Genomic DNA, 21,218 nt, shown 5'->3' with positions numbered 1-21,218 from the left:
TTTCTTACTTTTTATGTGGTCGAGTAGGTAGGCCTTCAAAGCTTAGGAAACATTTCTCCAACAATATAAGCTGATCGTTCACTTGACGTAAGATGAAAGGGCTGTGGAAATTTAAAAGTGAATATGGGAAGAACAGGTGAAAAGTTATCATTATCGTTTTTTTCATCATCATCTTTCGCAATAATATCATTTTTACAAAATACTTTTAATCAGACAAACTTACAGATGGTTCTGTCGGGCGACAAATTAAGATCATTTCAGCGCCAGTAAAAAGGAAGAAAATGGGATAATTAAAAAAAGGTATAGAATTACAATAAAATGCACACGAAAAAAATGTAAGACAAAGGGGAAGGGTTCAAGTAGGGAATATATGTAGATTCCAAGAGATTCCAAGAGTACTGAGTTTGAGATCACCTAAAAGTCTCATTCAGACACAAGTACAGGTTCCCACTAAGAGGAATACATTCAAATGTTTACAAACCATTACACATACATATTAATGTAACAGTCCATAACAGAGGTATGATTTACAAGGAAAAAGTTATCTCCCAAAACTATGACTATACATTTGACTGATCTCCCCCCCCCCCCCCCCCCCCCCCCAAGTTCTCCCGAGTCAAGGACTCCGGCCAGGGCAAGGACAAAATCTAAGTAATGGCATTCCAAGACAATGACAGAAAGCAACTCGGAAAACAGATATGTGGGGATAGAAGACACAGGGTGACCTGCCCACGATGGGAAGAACCCACCCATTAATAGGTTTATACATATTCAGTGGGTCTATTGCGATTAGTCGTACATCGAAGATGTAGTGGGTTTGTAAAGAATCAATAAATAAATTAAACTTTATTCATCCATAAGGAAATTGGTTTTACAGCCGTGTTATTTCCAGTGTATGACAGCATAGCGGAGGAATGGAAGAGTTTATCTATCGACCCTATTTTAAAAAATCAAACCAAAACGAGCTTAAATATAGTGTAATACCAACTGAATGTGCTCAAAAGCGCTTTAAAAGGGGTTCCAAGCCAACCATAACACGTAACATTTAGGACAAGAAGATAATCATCATTTTTTCCCCAAAAGACAATGGTGTTACCGGTTAAGTACTCATTTTATTGATGCATTGCGTTTAGGTAAAATATTCTTAACATCCGCCAGCCGGGTATAACATACCAACACACAAAACTATGCGTTACCTTGAGTGTTTATAGTCTGATTGCTAGAATTTAATACTAATCTTTTAAAAATGGCACTCTAAAAACATTAACAAAGAGCTAAGTGACGTCAACTTCGTTCCTTCTATATCTGAGTGCTTTCATTTCCGAGGCTCAACTTTGCGTCACCGAAAGGAGGGTGTTATACCACAAGACCACAGAAATGCATAGAGCCTTGGAAATGGCGATCGATGTCTCTCAGTCAGCTATACAAAAAAAAAAAAAAAAAAAAGATAAATTCTTAATGTCTGATTCTTTCATGATTATTGTAAAGCATTACTTGGTCATATCCATATTTGCCCTGCTCTTTTCAAATACTGCTATGTCTTTGGAGAAATTTGCTATGACCGTTTCAAATACATCTGTAAATAAAAAAAAGATTATTGTGATTATGACATTCAGTTTGTATTCTTTGAAACTACATTATTATATCGATGGGGCTTACATATGCAACACAAACTCCCTGTGGTGACGGTGATAATAAGGATGATGATGACGACGATGATGATGATGATGATGATATGATGATGATGATAAATCGCACTTATAGCGCTTTACCTCGTCTAAACAGGCACCAAACGCCTTAAATTGACATCAGTTGAAATATATAAACAGATAATCGATTAATTACATTGAAACAAATAGGTTTTTAGTTGAGTTTGAAAATATTGAAGAGATGAGGATGACTTAAGGGATGCTGGTGGGGAATTTCAATGTTTTTTTTTTGTTTTTTTTTTTTTTTTGTTTTGTTTTTTTTTGTTTTGTTTTTTTTTTTTTTTTGTTTTTTGTTTGTTTTGTTTTTAAGGGTCATACCAGCGCCAGTAAAAAGGAAGAAAATTGGATAGTAAAAACATTATAGATGTAAAATTAAAAGGACCTAAGGAAAAAGTTAGACAAGGGGGAATGGTTTAAATAGTGGACAGATGTAGATACCAAGAGCACACTATCAGTGTACTTAGTTTGAGATCACCTAAAAGTCACACCCAGACACCAGCACAGGAACCCCCCTAAGAGGAACACACTCAAATGTTAAAAATAAAAAATAATAACAGTAGATGACAAAGAGAGGATTTACAAGGAAAACATCTCCGAAAACAGAAAGCAATTATTGGAAAACAGGTATAGGGGTATAGAAGACACAACAAGGAGCTCCCTGCCCACTGTGGGAGGTAGGGAACCCCACCCAGGGGGATTTAACATTGAGGGGCGGCAAATTGAAACGATTGAATGCCAACCTTAAGAAGTACCTTTGGCCTCACCAATTCGAGCTTAGTAGCACTCGATCTCAAGGTTCTTGTTGGCGCACATACCTTTTAAAAATTGTTAATATACAACGGAGACCCAGTGTGTAAAGATTTATAAGCCAGGGTAGCAATTTTACAAACCATTCGCTTCTCAACGGGAAACCAATGAAGCTCATGAAGGAGGCAGGTTGCGGAGAATTTAAATTGTTTTAAAACAAGCCTAGCTTCATTATTCTGTTCCAACTAGAAGTCTATCTGTTTTTTTTCTTTTGTCACGTTTACTAGTAATGAATTGCAACAGTCTAATTTTGAAAGTACAAAAGAATTTATCAAAAGTTCTATTTTTGTTGGGATAAGGTTTATAATTTTACAAATTCTTCTGATTTCAAGGTAGCCCTACATTGTTTTTATAATGTGATTGACTTGACTGGACACTGAAAGGTCAGCGTCAATCAACACTCCAAGGTTATTTATGCTTTTAGAAAAAGAAATAAAGTGATTCTTGAAAAAAGGTCCCTTAACATTTGCCATTTTAATGATATTTTGCCTACCACAGATTAAAATTTCCGTCTTTTCATCATTCAACATTAGGTTGTTTCTTCATTTTGTTTTTGTTTTTAAGGGTTTTACGGCGCTTACAACACATTAAGGTTACATCAGCGCCAGTAAAAAAAAGAAATGGCATAGTAAAAATTTCTAGAATTACAATTAAAGTACACAAGAAAAAGTAAGACATAGGGAAATTGGGAACGTTTCTTCATTTAAACAGGCAAATATCAAGCATTGAATATCAAGGTAATGGTTTTTCCTCATTAAATTCCATGGCTAACATTTTAATTGTAATCAATACTAACTCAGAGAAAAAAAATCAGTTTTCTGATAATCTTTATCCTCGTATATCTGACGTAATGACGTGACACTTAATGATCAACTAATAGTTGAAGAGACGATATTTAAAACCTGCAAAGTCACGTTTTCATAATCAGACAAAAATTCATTTTTGCCATTTATTATTTAATGAGTTAAAGAATAGATATTCGTCTTGCTTGCCTCATAGAACAATACCCCGAGTGTTTTGATTCTTCAAATTTCCGCTGATTATTTCATGGTGTCCAGTAGATTGCTTTAAGTATAAGGTAACTCATTTCTGTCCTGGCTGTGTCATAATGTGTCACAACAGGTTTTGGAAGTCCCCTCATTAGTCAGAAGCAAGGATAACTATACTGGAAAGGATTGACATGTCGAATCTTCAGCCCCCGCTAGTGGGGGCCATAGGTTGGATAACGATTTCAAGCAAAACTACTACTTTTCTGCCTTGGTACAATTTCCTTGAATGCGCAATAATTGATTCTGTTCTTATAATTTCGGTACTTTATAAGAAATTGGTTAATTGGCGACCATAAGTTTTGAATAATATTTCTTATATCTTGAATGATATGAAAATATATAAAATGTAGTGAACTATCAACAATTTTACTGGAAAGTATGAACTATTTTTTATGACGCCCTCTTACAAATTGAGTGATTGGGTTTGTTTTCATTTTTTAAAATCGAAAGCACGAATCTGCTTTCAATTGCTTTTAATAACTAGATAGATCTATGGCTAATTTATCGAACCAGAATCTTTGAAAAGTGGTAAGTACCAATAATAATTGCGTAATAATTATTATTTAAGAAATGTTTAGAATTAGCATCTGGCTGTAGTTCCTGCAGACCCGTTGTCGTGCTTGCTCTGTCGAGTCGCACAGATTCAGATATGGTGATCAGACTGACATCTTGATTCGGATTTGTTTCTTATTTTATTATGGCTTGTGGCTTTATATTTATATCTTTTTTTTTCTATATAGTTAACTGATAAATATTGACTTTATTGTATTAGTCTAGTGTATAAGTCTAGAGGGCCCTTTGCTCGTCACGTCAACTTCACAACTTGAACTTGAACAGTTGCTAGATAATAGATAGAAAGTAGATAGTCATTGCTATTGCTAGATAGCTAGACTAGAATAGTTAGTGGGTCTGATATTACCATATATGGTGGAACTTGGACTCTGAATATATAGTTGTGCCCATTACATGGATCTGGTGTTGCTGATATGACTGTCAATCGTATGGGACTAGTACAGTACTCTGAATATATAGTTTTGCCTCATTGATCAAAATGATCTGAGTCTGAGATGTTACTGTTACAACAGTTACACACTCACCCAACTCAATCACTCTAATTATCTCTGTGACTATGGGAGGGAATTATGGATCCATTGACTGAAAGGATTGTACTAGTAGTCTGAATATATAGTTTTGTCTCAATGATCTGAGAAGTAACTCTATACATTAACTCTTGACTACATGGAAGGGAACTATGGATCTGATTCTGATGCTACTCATTGACTGTAAGGAATGAACTATAGTATAGTAGTCAGATTTTTTATGAATGCCGCATGTTTTTCTAGTTTTTCTCAGATGTCCTTCTATCAAAAGTTGTAAAACTTTGTGTCAACCTCCGAATCAATTTCTATTAACTGAATAAACATTTTGGCCCGTATTGTGATGCCATATATCACAAAAAAGATTTCTTCTTCACGATCTATAAAAATCTACTTTAAAACCCCTGTCATAAAATTAGAGATTTTACTCTGCTAAAAATGTAAACATTTTCGCACCACAAAGTAAGATGAATTCATCGTTTTTCAAAATAATCTTGTGACACGGTAGTTCCGGCTAGTGGTTATGAGTTCATATCATACTATTTTCCGAATAAAAGCAACACACATTAACTGTTATAAAGTAACAACTAATGTAGTTTGCATCCCATTTTGACTTTGTGATTTATTGCTTTTTATTTACATCACGTCACAATTACCGAAGACTGATATGAATCTCTAGCTTTAACTCATTTGAACTAGTGATTAAATACTCAAAATTGTCAAATTAACAATGAACGTCTATAGGCCTATTTAACTTTGAAAAATTGTATCTATGCATGAACGTTTCACACAACATTTTAAGTTTTCTTTTAAACCTATAAGCTCTTAAACAATACGATATGATACGGAATCTCTATCGGTTCCTCTCTCGTAAGGCTGCGAAAAGAAGTCCACTTTTATCTATCGATAAGTCATTAATTAAAGAGGACAGCTATGGAATTGGAATTTCACAATCAACCCTCAGTTTTGCATGTTATTGTTGTTGAACACAAGCACATATTTGTGGAAACATTGTATCATAAATTGATGAATTTCTACTTTTGACTGGTCTACATTAAATTTATGTCATCCTCTTTGGCATAAAGAACAAGCTATTTTTCAAAAATTTGAAATCAAAATAATGTTGGAAGCGCGTAATGTTCACTTTCATTTGTATTCATCAATAACGTATAATGATTGTTATAAAATGTAAACATGTCTGTCGTTCCTTCATATTCGGATTCTGTACGAACATCATATAAGTTTCAATTACCCGAACATTCCATTTTAACAAATTCTTTCAAAATGGATAAGCGGAAACTCATATTTTTGACACTATAATCATATTTAGATTCCAATACTTGCTAGTTATCGATTTTAATATAGCTGTAATAAGTGAAATTCTTTCCTATTGTTTTAAAATTCGTGAAAAAATATATTTTACTAGGACAAAATGATCCAGAGGTTCATACAAATTTTTGCAGCTGTACATTGTGAACAACTGAGAAAAAGAAGACAAAGGTGCGCCCCTTATTAAAAATCCGACTATTGTATCCCTTAGTCGATATTTTGGTATTCATCTTTTTCTTGGGATCATCCTCCGCTGATTACCTCCCTTTGTTGATATTTTACATCTCCTTTCCCCTTCATCTAATTGTTCACCTTCATCTTCATCATCATTTTACATGTACATTCATTAATCAAGCTTCTAAAGAAATCATCCTGAATCAATCACTATAAGGTCAGTTTCTAGAATATCTAACTACTCATCCTTTCCGTTTCTTGGCTATTCTTATTCACTGCTGATAATAATAATCATTAAATATTTTTTTGGACCCAGAATTCACAATCACTCTCTAAAAAGGTAGATCTTGCCTTATAATAATGCCCCTGCTGTTATTTTGGTGTAAATTTTCTCTATTTTTTGTTGGCCCCCACTAGCGTTGCCTGAAGATTCCATATGATTGTCCTTTCAGTATAGTTGTCCTTGGTCAGAGGTTAAAGAGGAGAATCACTGGATAATGATTTCTGCTGATCCTAGACCAAAAAAACCCCGATACTTAGATGAAAATTATCAAATGAAATAACCAAAAACAATACGTGAAGTACAGATTAATAAACGTGGAAAGACCCCATTGCTAAAACAATAACAAGAAATAGTCACTTTACCATAATTGTCAAGGTTTGCCCTGAGCTGTGCCCCATAGCCCGTGTCTAGTATCTTCCTGTAGAGCTCCATGTGCTCTCCATATGTAGTAAGGTTGAAAGGGATCACCAACGAGTCGCTTAGTTGTCTGACAATCTCGGAAGCTAATCTCCCGACAGCCTGATGAAACTGGTAAACAGAAAAAAAAAGTACTTACACAGTTTGACACAAATCTGGCAGAGCAGCAGTTTTCCCTCCAATTCATAATATTTTATTTTGCAAATAGAACTATTATCCAATCCTTATAAATGTGAAGCTCTATCTCGAATTTGCCGAGGGCGATAATCAAGTGCAAGCCGACCTGGTCTAGCATTGTAGTTTAATGCCCTTTGCTACATTAAAAAAAATAGAATTAAATCGTCAGCTTGTATAAAGCGCAATATCCGCAAATGTTCCCAAAGCACTTTACTATTTGCTAAAGTCAACACGAACACAATGTAGGACGAGACATTTCGCTGATTGGCTATTGATTCACACTTTAATGTTTCTCTGTTTATTTTGGCCGGCTCGATTACATTTAAATTACATGGTTGTTTCGAAACAGCGCAGTAAATCAATAATTTGATATATTCGATAAATGTTAACATGAATGCATGGTTTTCCATGATAAACTTATTTTACAATATCTTTAAAAGTTGTTGAAAACTTTTAAGCGTATTTAATACTATTTGTTTTAAAAACTCACCTGGATAATGATCTAAACTTTCTGCAATGACTGTATTTTCATGGTACCTTGCGATAAACTAGCGCCCTATCAAATTGGGAAGAAATAATAGAAATCAACCTAATTGTACATGGGATACAATGGCTCCGTCAGGTCATATTTAAACTATTTAAAAGGGTCTTGAAATCCATATAAATCTTTACAAAAACCTTGTGATTCAGAATGATGACATTTTATTTTTACCTTAAAGTTCTTGTCGAATTGCTCTTTCACAACTTTGAATGTTTCATACTCTGTATGGTAAATAGCGTAAGAAGGGACTTTATATTTTATCTGCAAAGAAAAGAAAAGAAAAAAAGGAGTGCATAATTTTATGCTTTGATTCGAATGTCCATACGTCCTGTAGTAACATCCTGGTTGCCTTGAAAGAGTATCGTATAACAAGTATACCAATAATTTTGTTTGTTTGTTTTTAAGGATTTTACGGCACTTGCAACACATTTAGGCTAGATCAGCCCCAGTAAAAAGGAAGAAAATGAGATAGTAAAAAGTTCCAGAATTACAATTAAAGCACTTAATTAAAGGTGAAACAAATGGAATTAGTCTAAATAGGAAACAGATGTAGATTCCAAGAGCACACTATCAAAGTACTTAGTTTGAAATCACCTAAAAGTCTCATCAAGACCCAAGCACAGGTCCCCACTAAGAGGAGCACATTCTAATGTTTACAAATCAAATATAATATGTAAACAAAACATAATACAGTACATAACAGAGAGATGATTTACAAGACAAAATATATCATCTCCCAAAACTCTAACTATACATTTGACTGTTTCCTTCCCAACTGAGGTATCCGGCCATTACCAGGACAAAACCAAGTAATCTCATCCCAAGATAAAGACGGAAAGCATGTTGCAAAACGGATATAGGGGGATAGAAGACGCAGTAAGTGCCTCCCTGTCCACTGTGGGAGGTCAGGAACCCCACCCAGAATTATACCAATAACATTTGCTCCAATCAGTATGCTATATAACAGAAAATCTAGAAGAAAAACATACGCTCACAAGATTTTGGTTGCAAATAACATCATTGTAGTCAACATACAAACATCAGATTCAGTGTTTAAAGCTCACAATCGAGTATAATACTATAGGGATTAAGGACATTGCTTTTGTTTTTAAGGGTTTTACGACGCTTACAACACATTAAGGTCATATTAGCGCCAGTAAAAAGGAAGAAAATGGAATAGTAAAAAGTTCTAGAATTACGATTAAAGCACCAAAGAAAAGGTAAGACGAAGGGGAATTGGTCCAAATAGGAAACAGATGTAGATTCCAAGAGCACGCTATCAAAGTACTTTGTTTGAGATTACCTAAAAGTCATCCAGACACAAGCACAGGTCCCAACTAAGAGGGATACACTCAAATGTTTACAAAGTATATATAATATGTAAACAAAACAATACACTGCATAACAGAGAGATGATTTACAAGGAAAAAGATTTCATCTCCCAAAACTCTACCTATACATTTGACTGTATCCAAGCAGGGACTGGACAAAACCAAGTAATCTCATTCTAAGTCAAAAACAGAAAGCATGTTGGAATATATATATTATATATATATATATATATATATATATATATATATATATATATATATATATATATATATATATAGGGGGGGGGGATAGAAGACACAGTATGTACCTCTATGGGAGCTCAGGAACCCCACGCAGGATTAAAGACATATCTAGAAACAAAACAATTAAATTTCGTATCCCTGGTTTGTTGCATATAAGTGGTCTCTTTCGTCACATACGTTGTAATGAAACTGAAAAAGAACTTATCATTAAAAATATAACATGTTGGAAAAAAGAGAAGACCACCCTTCCATAATATATTATCAATCTACTATCCAACTAAAAACAATAAAGGACTGATATACATATAACAATTTCGTATTATACGTCCTACGTCTGGAATATTACATGACAAGATATTTCTTGTTTTTGTTTTTTGTTTTTAAGGATTTTCGGCGCTTGCAACACATTTAGGTCATATCAGCGCCAGTAAAAAAAAGGAAAATGGGATAGTTAAAAGTTGTAGAATTACAATTAAAGCACCCTAGAAAAGGGAAGACAAAGGGGAATTGGTTCAAATAGGAAACATGTAGATTCCAAGAGCACACTATCAAAGCACTTAGTTTGAGATGACCTAAAAGTCTCATTCAGACACAAGCACAGGTCTCCACTAAAAGGAATACACTCAAATGTTTACAAAGCATATTTAATACATAAACAAAACATAATACAGCGCATAATAGAGAGATGATTTACAAGTAAAAAATATCATCTCCCAAAACTAACTATACATTTGACTGTTTCCCTCTTAGTCAGGGTATCTCATTCCAAGGCAAAAACAGAAAGACAGTTGGAAAACAAATATCGTGGGATAGAAGACACAGTAAGTACCTCCCTGCCCACTATGGGAGGTCAGGAACCCCACCCAGATAAGATATTTCTAATTACATTGGGAAAATCATGAGACGTATGCTTGGAAATTTTAAAAGTTTGCCTCAGACCTGACGCAGTTCTTTTTATTTATGTCATAAATGGCCGATCACATGATATTTGAGTGATTGTCTGATTACATCTGCCGGATGTCAGATATACAAAAAAAAAGTTTTTAAAAACAGTTTTATCAACTGCAGTTTACTGAAATAATATAACTTCATCCCTTTTCATTTAAATATTTTGCTTTGTTTCCCCCCAGAAAATATTGATCTGTACATTTGCACTATTTCAGAGAGTCGACTTTTTAAAACTGTTTGGCTCGTTTTGTAAGGCCACCATACATTTACAATTACATAAGTTGCGAACTATTGTAGTAAAACACTGCACCTTGTCGAATGTATATGTCAAATCTATTGCATCGATTCCTGCCTTTTGAATGATGGGGGCGTAATCACTACCTGAAGCTGGTTTGTAGATTCTGAAAGATTAACAAGGATTTTAACATCAATATATAGATCTTGTCAAAAGACAAAAATGCGTTCAAAGATAAATTATAACGAAAGATAGCAACAAATTGAATAAATGTAGAAAATTAACACATTTGCATGTTCTAAAAGCAAAATGATAAGTTAGATCTTAGAAACATTGCAAAACATTGCTTTTCCACAGGATTTTAACTGACATAGTAAATAAAGTAAAGTAAATAATGAATTTATATAGCGCCTAAAAATCCACGTTAATCGTGCTCTGCGGCGCTTTACATAATAAAAATAAAAATGTTTAAAAACAACAAAATAAAAATCACGACACTACATGATACATAATAAGCATGCATACAAAAACAAAATCTAAGCAACATCTATTTCATGAAAAATAAGCCTCACGGACATAGTGATCTGCTGCAAAGAGGAGAAGGTGGAAATGGACTGACATGTCCTTAGAAGAATGGATTCGAGTGCCATTCCTAGGATAGCCCTCATGTTTGGAATGAGCGGAAGATCTGGGGGAGGGGTATCGAGAAAGAAATGAAAGCTAGTGCATGGTTTTGGGGTCAGATGACAAAAGTGGCCTCCAGCCAAGAAAGCTGGCGTTCCACCGTGTCAGCCTTATGTGCTGATCAAGGACCAAGAGGATAGGCAGTGACCTGCTCGTGTGAGCAGTCCTTAAAGGATGTAAAATTAAAGGTACATGCTGCATATTCTACACAACTAATTGTTAATGACATATTTCAAAAAGAGATCATTTACAAGGAAAAACATAAATCGTATTGCTTGAAAAGATGTAACCATCGGAGTTTCTCTCTCTCTTAGAAAAATACCCAGGAAAAACAAAACTGGAATTTCATGAAATAGTAATAAAATTTCGAAAAAACAAAACAAAACAAAAACCACATAAATTTGAACATGTAATAAAACATTTCGACGGATTTACCATGTTCAATGCGATTCACAATTTATTTATTCACCCAACAGGCAGTATGGAACCATTTTTCAATTCCGTACAACAGTACCAATCGCCAAGCTTGTTAAAAATGTGTAAAATGTGTAAATGATTCCAACTTACAAAGGTATATCCGTCGCCATTCCTTGTTCGTCTAACATGGGCTTTAGGTTTAGCCAGGTATCAAATAGAGTTGGTCTTCCCGACTTGATCTCATCTGGATTAGGGTTAGAAACCTGAAATTAAACCCAAAAACATGTCTTGGATCTGTAAGTATCATGTTATAAGATAAATAAGATAACTAAAAAATAATCTTTAAAAAACCCACCAACCCCTCTCCCCCCCCCCCCCCCCCCCCCCCCCCCCCACCCCCCAAAAAATCCCACATACTCCAATACTGCCTATGTTTCCACAGTATGAGACAGATTATCTATAACAATAAATTAGGTTTACTTCCTTAATGGGTTGGCCATTGATCAATCACAAGTTACGGTGTGAACGGAAACGAAGTTGAATAATAAGTGAAAAAAAACCACTTATGGGCCTTATTTATCATTGTTGTAATGGACAATATTTTGCGTCATTTTGTTGTTGTTGAGATTTCCATTGTAACAATGAGCCCATAAGGAACTGGGTTATCAAACCGCAAATAAGTGCATCTCGGTAAAAAAAAACAAACAACAAATCAACATATTGTGTTCATTCTTTTTGCTTTGCGCTGAATCATTTTCCAAATTATATTGATACCAATATATTGATATTAACAGGATACCATATAAAGCTATTGATTTTTTAATGTAAAAATCGCACGAATTCAAAACTAGCCTCCTGCTTTTATTTTATATCAAAATGAGGCCTTATGGAATTTTATGTTATGATCCTGATATCAGGACTGGAGTCACTTGAAGGTAAAAATCAATGAATTTAATTTAACTTACTTTCAAAAGTACAAAAACGTTTTAAAAGTCACCCCCTTCGGTGGGTTCAAATTCGATTAGCTTAGATAAAGGGGAAAATATGCTATGCAATCAGATCAGTGACACTATTATGTTATCAAACATTTGGGTTGAACTAAAAAGAGGATTGAGAAATAATGGTGCTCACACAGAAAAAAAGAGGGCAAAGAATGTTATTGATCAAAAATGCTGTTGTTACCGCTACTGTCAGTAATTTGTAAACGTTCCCAAAGTATAATTTTTGCTTTTTTCTCTAACCCCATGGAAAACCATTCCCTTTACAGTTTTTGCGTATAACTTTTATCTTTTATCTTAATGTATAGCATGTCAGAAAATTCTGAATGGATTCCCCATATCATAAAGAAATTGGAATGTTTCAAACTTAAATAGTCTGATATTTCACTTTCACAACCGTACGCCTTATAAAAAATGACCGATATAATATGTTAATAATTCATCATCATCATTGCCTTTTTCACCCTGGGTCAGGGTATGGGCCACAGACAAACAGTTTCCATCCTTCTCTATCCTGCGCTAACTTTTTTTATTTTTTATCTCATTCCATGTCTTACCACTTCTCTGTATATCAGCTTCTTTAATTCTTCTCCATGTTCCTCGTGGCCTTCCCCTTGATCTTCTGCCCTGAGGGTTCCAGTCCAATACTTTCTTTGTTATAGTGGAGTCCTACTCCCTGTGTATGAATCCCGTCCCCTCTCTCTGAATATAAAATCTTCTCCCCAGACTTAAGGTGTTTCTGTCCGGATTGTATCCAGTGGGTTTCGCTTACTCCAAGTATATGCAGCCTGTATCTTCTCATCTCAGTCACAACTCGAGAGCTTTTTCCTGCTTCATACATGGTGCGAACGTTGCAAGTACATATATCAAAAAGATCATCTAAAAAAGACTTGTTTGATAACCACTCCGGCAATGGTTTGTTCATCAAGACTGAGATGAGAAGAGATAGGCGACATGTTAGCTGGTAGGGTCCATGTATTATGGCCTGATATTGTCTTCAAAATCAACAATTATTTGATTGTCATGAAGAGGGAAAACCCTGGATATTTTGCTTCAAGAGAATGACCAAAAGACAATTTCTTGATGACATGGTTTATTTAAAAAAGACACAACTTCTTGTGAAAATGTGGAAATATGATATAATTATATTATCCATCATTGATCAACTGCTTGTAGACTAACCTTTTTGGCTGCTTTGTAGGCGACACTGTGCAACACGGGAGTTCCACCAGCATTCAGTGTGTCATTACCTTTGGAAATTGAATAAAAAGAAATGTTAAGCCTTAATGCACAAGTAGTTGACTCAAGGTTAAACATCATTGTTTAATGAAACGACAACTTACTCATCTTTATATCATAGTCTTGGCGTCTTCTGGCGTTCTTATTTAATGTATCAAAATAATCCACAAATCCAATCTAATCATTGCTTGTTTCTAGGAAGGATCTGATATTTCTATGGGAAAAAATGGCTCACTTCTTAAATCTAGAGAAAATCTCTGAAAAAGAGTTTTTTTTAAACAGGCATTGTCTGTCCAGTTTATTTTCACTTTGATAATTTGAAGTAATGTGTTCCAGTTAGAGTTGAAGAACCATTATGTAATTTTTCTTAAATTGAAATTTTGTTCAGTTTTGACCTCGGGATTAATCATTAGATAACTTACCTACACGCCCAAGTATCCATCTATTTGATAAACATATTCAGCCATGATTGATTGTTATCATTACACAATTGGGAAAAAATGAGTTCCATTCGTTTCTGCTGGTCTCTTTATAGGAATCGAAAGTTGATGCGGCACAATACTGTTGTTGGTACATTGACAAAACAAGTTTTATAGTATGGACAACAAAAACGACCTAAAACATTTCAAAAATTCTTAAACCAGAGACTGCTGAGAAAAAAAAGTAGAAGACGCTTACCGCTAACAGCGATGTCTACATTGACATAAGCCACACCACGCTCTCGCAGAGTTGTTACATATTGCTGGAGGATAAACATATAATGTGATGTTAATAGTCTCACCACCGCCGCGAAAAATTTTTTTATTCTTTATTGTCTTCTGGCACTTTTCTACTCACTTCATATCTTGTTGTTACCAACATAAGTGCCTGCTCCACTCACTTTTCTGAATTAAAAATTCACCCCATACACCGGAGCATACTCCATGTCTCAATCGTTTCTATGTTATATGTTTGTGATGAGAATATTGGCTATTAAGCTTAACTGCTGGTCAAAATTATTTCGCGATGGTGGTGAACGAATCGGCGATCTCAAGAAGTGGGTGAGAGAGGGATCTAGTAATGACTTTGGGTTTGAAACGAATATTTTTGTGTTCGTGGATAGCTCACACGGTAGAGCCACGCTCTCACCTGCCAGGCGGAGTTGTCGTACCAATAAGGTCGCAGGTTCAAACCCCACCACCGCCGCGAAAAAAATGTTTATTCTCTATCGTCTTCTGGCACTTTTCTACTCACTTCATATCTTGTTGTTACCAACATAAGTGCCTGCTCCACTCACTTTTCTGAATTAAAAATTCAACCCATACACCGGAGCATACTCCATGTCTCAATCGTTTCTATGTTATATGTTTGGATGAGAATATTGGCTATTAAGCTTAACTGCTGGTCAAAATTATTTCGCGATGGTGGTGAACGAATCGGCGATCTCAAGAAGTGGGTGAGAGAGGGATCTAGTAATGACTTTGGGTTTGAAACGAATATTTTTGTGTTCGTGGATAGCTCACACGGTAGAGCCATGCTCTCACCTGCCAGGCGGAGTTGTCGTACCAATAAGGTCGCAGGTTCAAACCCCACAACCGCCGCGAAAAAAAATTTTATTCTCTAATGTCTTCTACTCACTTCATATCTTGTTGTTACCAACATAAGTGCCTGCTCCACTCACTTTTCTGAATAATAAACACCACCACCGCGCCACTATCTACTAATAATCCTCATTTTGCTGCTCCTCCTCCCCCTCCGCCTCATCATCATCATCATCATCATCATCATCATCATCATCATCATCATCAACAACAACAACAACATCATCGCAGCTTATGTAATACATTTCTTCTTGTCTGTAAAATGTCGTAAACTATTTGCACATAATAACAGATACAATGTTTGTTTGCTTTTAATGGTTTTACGGCACTTTCAACACATTTAGGTCATATCAGCGCCAGTAAAAAGGAAGAAAATTGGAAAGTGAAAAGATTCTAGATGTGCACTTAAAAGGACTTGAGGAAAAAGTAAGACAAAGGGAACTGGTTCAAATAGGGAACAAATGTAGATTCCAAGAGCACATCATCAATGTACCTAGTTTGAGATCACCTAAATGCCTCACCTAGACACCAGCACAATATCCCGCTAAGAGGAACACACTCAAATGCTTACATTATATATTCAAAATAATAAATAGAACAGTACATATAAGAGAGATGATTTACAAGGAAAAAAAAAATCATCTCCCAAGACAATAATTATGCATTTGACTGTTTCCCTCCCAGCCAAGAACCACGGCTAGGGCCAGGGCAAACCAAGTAATCTCATTCCAAGACAAAGACAGAAAGCAAATTGAAAAACAGATATAAGGGGATAGAAGACACAGTAAGTGCCACCCTGCCCATTATGGGAGGCCAGGACCCTGCCCACTTTGGGAGGCCAGGAACCCCACCCAGAACAAATACAATAACAATAATAATAATAATAATAATAATAATAATAATAATAATAATAATAATAATAATAATAATAATAATAATAATAATAATAATAATAATAATAATATCACTTTGCAATAAATAAATCAAAGAATTTTATCCATCTACATTGTCTGTACTTTTGAATTTAATCACCTCGAAGTCTAGGATATCTGCGGCTAGGGAGATTTAATTGCTCTAATATTTCCTAATACGACCAAAAGTAAATTTTGAAAAGCATTTGGTCACCCACCTTTGGATATTTACATTTGCATTGACTATTTTTATACAAATTGGTCACAAGATTGAATCGCCATATTCGATAAAAGGGCGATTTTGAACTTAGACAATGAAAAAAAAAAGAGCAACGAAATAAATTGTAAATAATTCCTAACATTGTTGGCTCGATTAAACAGTTGTTAAGATGAGCATCGAAATTTCAAATTTCGGTCAAATCTAATTCCACTATTTTTTTCACATTTATTTGCATCATACTTTATGGAGATCAGTCAAACCTTTCAAGGTTATATACCTCAACCCACTCAGTTGATCCAATGAGTCCGTACTCTTCTGCCCCCCAAGAGCAAAACATGATGGATCTGCGGGGCTTCCACTTCCCTGTAAAGAAACAGTAACATTTATCTATATTTCAGTCAGTGTGCAATTAATTCGACGGTATAGCAATTATTTCTACAGAGTTATCTATCTAAATTGATTACTGCCCTTCTTTCAGTCAATCCGTCTATCCATCAATCAAATCGATCAATCAATTAATCAAGTCATGCATCTCGCTGCCTGCCTCACCCACGTACTCAACCACCTATTCACCCATCCATCCACCAATCTACCCAGCATTTAATCTACCCATCGATCAATCCACCCGTCCATCAATCCACCCACCCATATCAATTCATGCATCTCGCTGCCTGCCTCACCCACTTACTCAACCACCTACTCACCCATCCATCCACCAATCTACCCAGCATTTAATCTACCCATCGATCAATCCACCCGTCCATCAATCCACACACCCATATCAATTCATGCATCTCGCTGCCTGCCTCACCCACTTACTCAACCACCTACTCACCCATCCATCCACCAATCTACCCAGCATTTAATCTACCCATCGATCAATCCACCCGTCCATCAATCCACCCACCCATTCATCTATCATAATAATAATAATAATAATAATAATAATAATAATAATAATAATAATAATAATAATAGTAATAATAATAATAATAATAATAATAATAATAATAATAATAATAATGATGATAATAATAATAATAATAATAATAATAATAATAATAATAATAATAATAATAATAATAATAATAATAATAATAACAAAAATAATAACAATGATAAAAATCATGATAATAACAATAATAATAATAATAATAATAATAATAATAATAATAATAATAATAATAATAATAATAATAATAATAATAATAATAATAGTAATAATAATAATAATTAATCGTTCTGTTTTAGTTTTTAAGGGTTTTACGGCGCTTGCAACACATTAAGGTCATATCAGCGCCAGTAAAAAGGAAGAAAATGGGAAAGTCAAAAGTTATAGAATTAAAATTAAAATACCCAAGAAAGGGGAAATTGGTTCAAATAGGAAACAAATGTAGATTCCAAGAGCACACCATCAGTGTACTTAGTTGAGACCACCTAAAAGTCTCATCCAGACACAAGCACATGTCCCCACTGAAAGGAATACACTCAAATGTTTACAAATCATATGTAATAAGTATACAAAACATAATACGGTGCATAACAGAGAGATGATTTACAAGGAAAAAAATATCATCTCCCAAAACTAGCTATACATTTGACTGTTTCCCTCTCAGCCAGGGTATCCGGCCAGGGCCAGGATAAAACCAAGTAATCTCATTCCAAGACCAAGACAGAAAGCAAGTTGGAAAACAGATATAGGGGGATAGAAGACGCAGTAAGTACCTCCCTACTCACTATGGGAGGTTAGGAACCCCACCCAGATAATAATCGTTCTTATATCGCGTTTTTCACGTCAAAGTTTCAAATCGCTTTACATTAGATCGGAAGAACGAAAACACAATTCTGCTAGTTATGATTCACACAAAGATTATCTAAATAAGATTTTGAGTCTTTTCTTGAAGTATGTTGTGCTTGTTATGATCGCATGAGTGGCCAATTCGACTGAACGCACAATCGCCAGACAATTTCAGCCGTGATCTCGTGACTGACAGTAAGCTCATCCAGCTGGAACTCAGTTGTGTGGAACGTTGATGGTGATAAGCTCCTCGATATATGGCGGTGCACGGTCATTCAGCGAATTGAAGCAAACATTGACAATCTTGTATTCAATGCGGATACGAACAGGCAGCCGATAAAAGTGCTCATAACAGATCGTTTGCACTCTTTTCGTCGTGCTTGTCGAAAACCAATCTCGCAGCTCGATATTGGAGGCATTGTAGTCTACCAATGAATGTTTTTGTTTTGAAGGGTTTTACAGCGCTTGCAACACATTAAAGTCATATACGCATCAGCAAAAAGTAAGAAAATGGGATAGTAAAAACTTTTAGAATTACAATTAAAGCACCCAATAAAAAGTAAGTCAAGAGGGGAACTGGTTCAAATAGGAAACGTATTTAGATTCCAAGAGCACACCATCAGTGTACTTAGTCTGAGGTCACCTAAAAGCTTCATTCTGACTCAAGCACAGGCCTCCACCAAGAGGAATACACTCAAATGTTTACTTATCTTAATCATATAAGTGTGTGTGTGTGTGTGTGTGTGTGTGTGTGTGTGTGGGTGTGTGTGTGTGTGTAAAATTTAATTATAATAATACAGGGCATAACAGTGAGATGATTTACAAAACAAAAATATCATCTCTCAATACTTTAAGAATTCATTTGACTGTTTCCTCCTAGCTAGGGTATCCGGCCAGGGCCAGGATAAAACCAAGTTATCTCATCCCAAGACAAAGACAGAAAGCATGTTGAAAAACATATGGGGGAAAAGAACACAAAATAAGTGTTCCCTGCCCACTATGGGAGGTCAGGAACCCCATCCATAATGTGTATGTCTGGAAGACGCGCCAATAAAAGAGTTGCAGTAATGTAAACGGGATTGGACTAGGGAGCAGACGACTACATTTATCAACTCTTTTGGTAGAAACTTTTCATCTATTTAATTGGGTGAAAGTTTGAGATTTTATTGCGTTATTAAAATCAATCAATGTATCCTTAAATCCACTCACCCACCCACCTATCAATTAATCCACCCACCCACCCATCTACTTCCGATTATGATGGCAAATTGATCACAGTATGTGGTTTAGCAGTAAGAACCCAGGCTCATCACATGAACAAAATTAAATTAGGCCGAGGTTCGACCCGGCGATTATGCATATCGACGACAGTTTGCATGCATTTTCACAGGAGTTGTACGTTGAATTCGGAAGATCGCTTTGTAAAAGCTGTTTTATATGCACGGTCATTCGATCATCACATTAGCGTCTGACCCTGGAGAAAGGCCAGGTAGACGGTTAAACTGACTCAGTGATTTGGCCGACCTAATAAATGCATCGTTACTTGATAAGCCAGGCTCATCACGCTCTTACCTTGTCGCACCAGTGAAGCCATAACTCGTGATACCTCTAGCATGACGGCAGTTCCACTTGACGGGTCAACAGCCCCGTATATCCAGGCATCTCTGTGGTTTCCCATCATCACATAACGATCTAGAGAAAGTAATTATATCTCACACGTGATAATCAGTTAAAATAAATATAAAAACAAAAACAAAAAACAAAAAAAAAATGTTTCGGGCTCAAATCCATTTGTCAGCCAAGAACAAAAACAGTGTGATTGTTTTTAGGGTTTTTTCTTTTTTAGCTGAGGAAGGATTTCGAGTTGGAAAGGTTTCGTGTTAAGTACTTATTCTTTTTAGTTTAAGCGGTCAGCTTACTGTTTTACAGTACACGGGTTATGTCAGCATGTTTTACCACATCATTCTATGTAGTTATTTGAACAAATGAAAAGAATCTAGGCCTCTATATCATGAATAAAATAGTAAATCGGTTATTCAAATGTCTTATTTTTTATTTGAATCATTTGGAATTCAGGTTGAGTTAATTTTTTTTGGGATTCAACATTGGGTTGTTTTTGTTTTATTTATTTATTTATTTATCAATTTATTTTTTACAATGAGGTAATCTCTTATTAACTTAGACATTTTGATAAAGACTAGCTTAGACATAACTATCAAGACCTTCCTCTCACCCCCTCCTCTCAAACATCTCAGTGCACCTTTTCCATACGGTTTAGACACAATATTCATACCTGGCTCTATGGATCCTTTGATGATACCAAATACGTTTTCAGTTGTAACTCTTTTGTTCCTATTCGTCACATTTAATTGGAGTTTCCTGGTAATAAATGAATGAATAAATGAATAAATAAATAATTCACTACAGTGGTTGCCTGTCGGGCAGACAATTGTATATAAGATCGCAATTTTGTGTAATAAAATTTCTATGAATTCGCCACCTTCCGATCAATCATATCTATATCGTAATGATCCCGTTCATCCTGAAGATCCGGAATCAATTCCATCTTCATGTACCCAAAAAAAGGCTCTAAAATATTCTGAAAGGGCATTTTGTCATGCTGCCCCAAATGTCGTCAGGAATCCACTTCCATTAGATAAAATAAAAAATAAAAATAAATAAAATTCTCTTTATTCATCCCATAGGGGAAATTTGTATCTAGGGTTTATTCCAAGGGAAGGCTGGAATAACCCAGGCGCCAGCCGCAATGCAGTGCCGCAAATTGTGTGAGGACGATGTGACTTGCTCAAGGCCACACAGCGCAGAAGCGGGTGATTGAACTCGGTACCTTTCGGGTATGAAGCAAAGACCGTACCACTGAGCCAGGCTGCAGATCTCAGAAGTAAGGCATTTCCGTCAGGTGACATTCAAAAAGTACTTTAAAAACACATTTTGTGATTTCTTTAATCAAGTCATTTTATGAATGGAATCGTTAAACGGTATGTTTCTGATTTGTGTAATTGTTGTGTAG

At 35.3% G+C, this 21,218-nt stretch overlaps 1 protein-coding gene across 11 annotated transcripts in view; it reads right to left on the bottom strand.

The window, feature by feature from the left end:
• Positions 1-21,218, bottom strand: part of LOC144956123 (N-acetylated-alpha-linked acidic dipeptidase 2-like) — a 79,446-nt gene that overhangs the window by 2,998 nt on the left and 55,230 nt on the right. For all 11 annotated transcript variants that reach the window (XM_078886555.1, XM_078886503.1, XM_078886549.1 and 8 more), the window contains 11 exons: positions 20,481-20,566; positions 19,760-19,879; positions 16,667-16,752; positions 14,357-14,420; positions 13,622-13,689; positions 11,592-11,704; positions 10,416-10,506; positions 7,755-7,844; positions 6,811-6,976; positions 1,495-1,576; positions 9-101 (listed from right to left, as the gene is read on the bottom strand). In XM_078886555.1, coding sequence (XP_078742681.1) covers positions 9-101; positions 1,495-1,576; positions 6,811-6,976; positions 7,755-7,844; positions 10,416-10,506; positions 11,592-11,704; positions 13,622-13,689; positions 14,357-14,420; positions 16,667-16,752; positions 19,760-19,879; positions 20,481-20,566 — 1,059 coding nt within the window. The remainder of the gene's footprint in view (positions 1-8; positions 102-1,494; positions 1,577-6,810; positions 6,977-7,754; positions 7,845-10,415; positions 10,507-11,591; positions 11,705-13,621; positions 13,690-14,356; positions 14,421-16,666; positions 16,753-19,759; positions 19,880-20,480; positions 20,567-21,218) is intronic.

This window comes from Berghia stephanieae, chromosome 1 (assembly GCF_034508935.2).
Source record: "Berghia stephanieae isolate SIO BIC M18660-M18661 chromosome 1, UCSD_Bste_1.3, whole genome shotgun sequence".
In the NCBI taxonomy this organism is placed as follows: domain Eukaryota; kingdom Metazoa; phylum Mollusca; class Gastropoda; order Nudibranchia; family Aeolidiidae; genus Berghia; species Berghia stephanieae.
The sequence above is the reverse complement of the archived record's forward strand: the minus strand, read 5'-3'. Positions and strand labels throughout refer to the sequence as shown.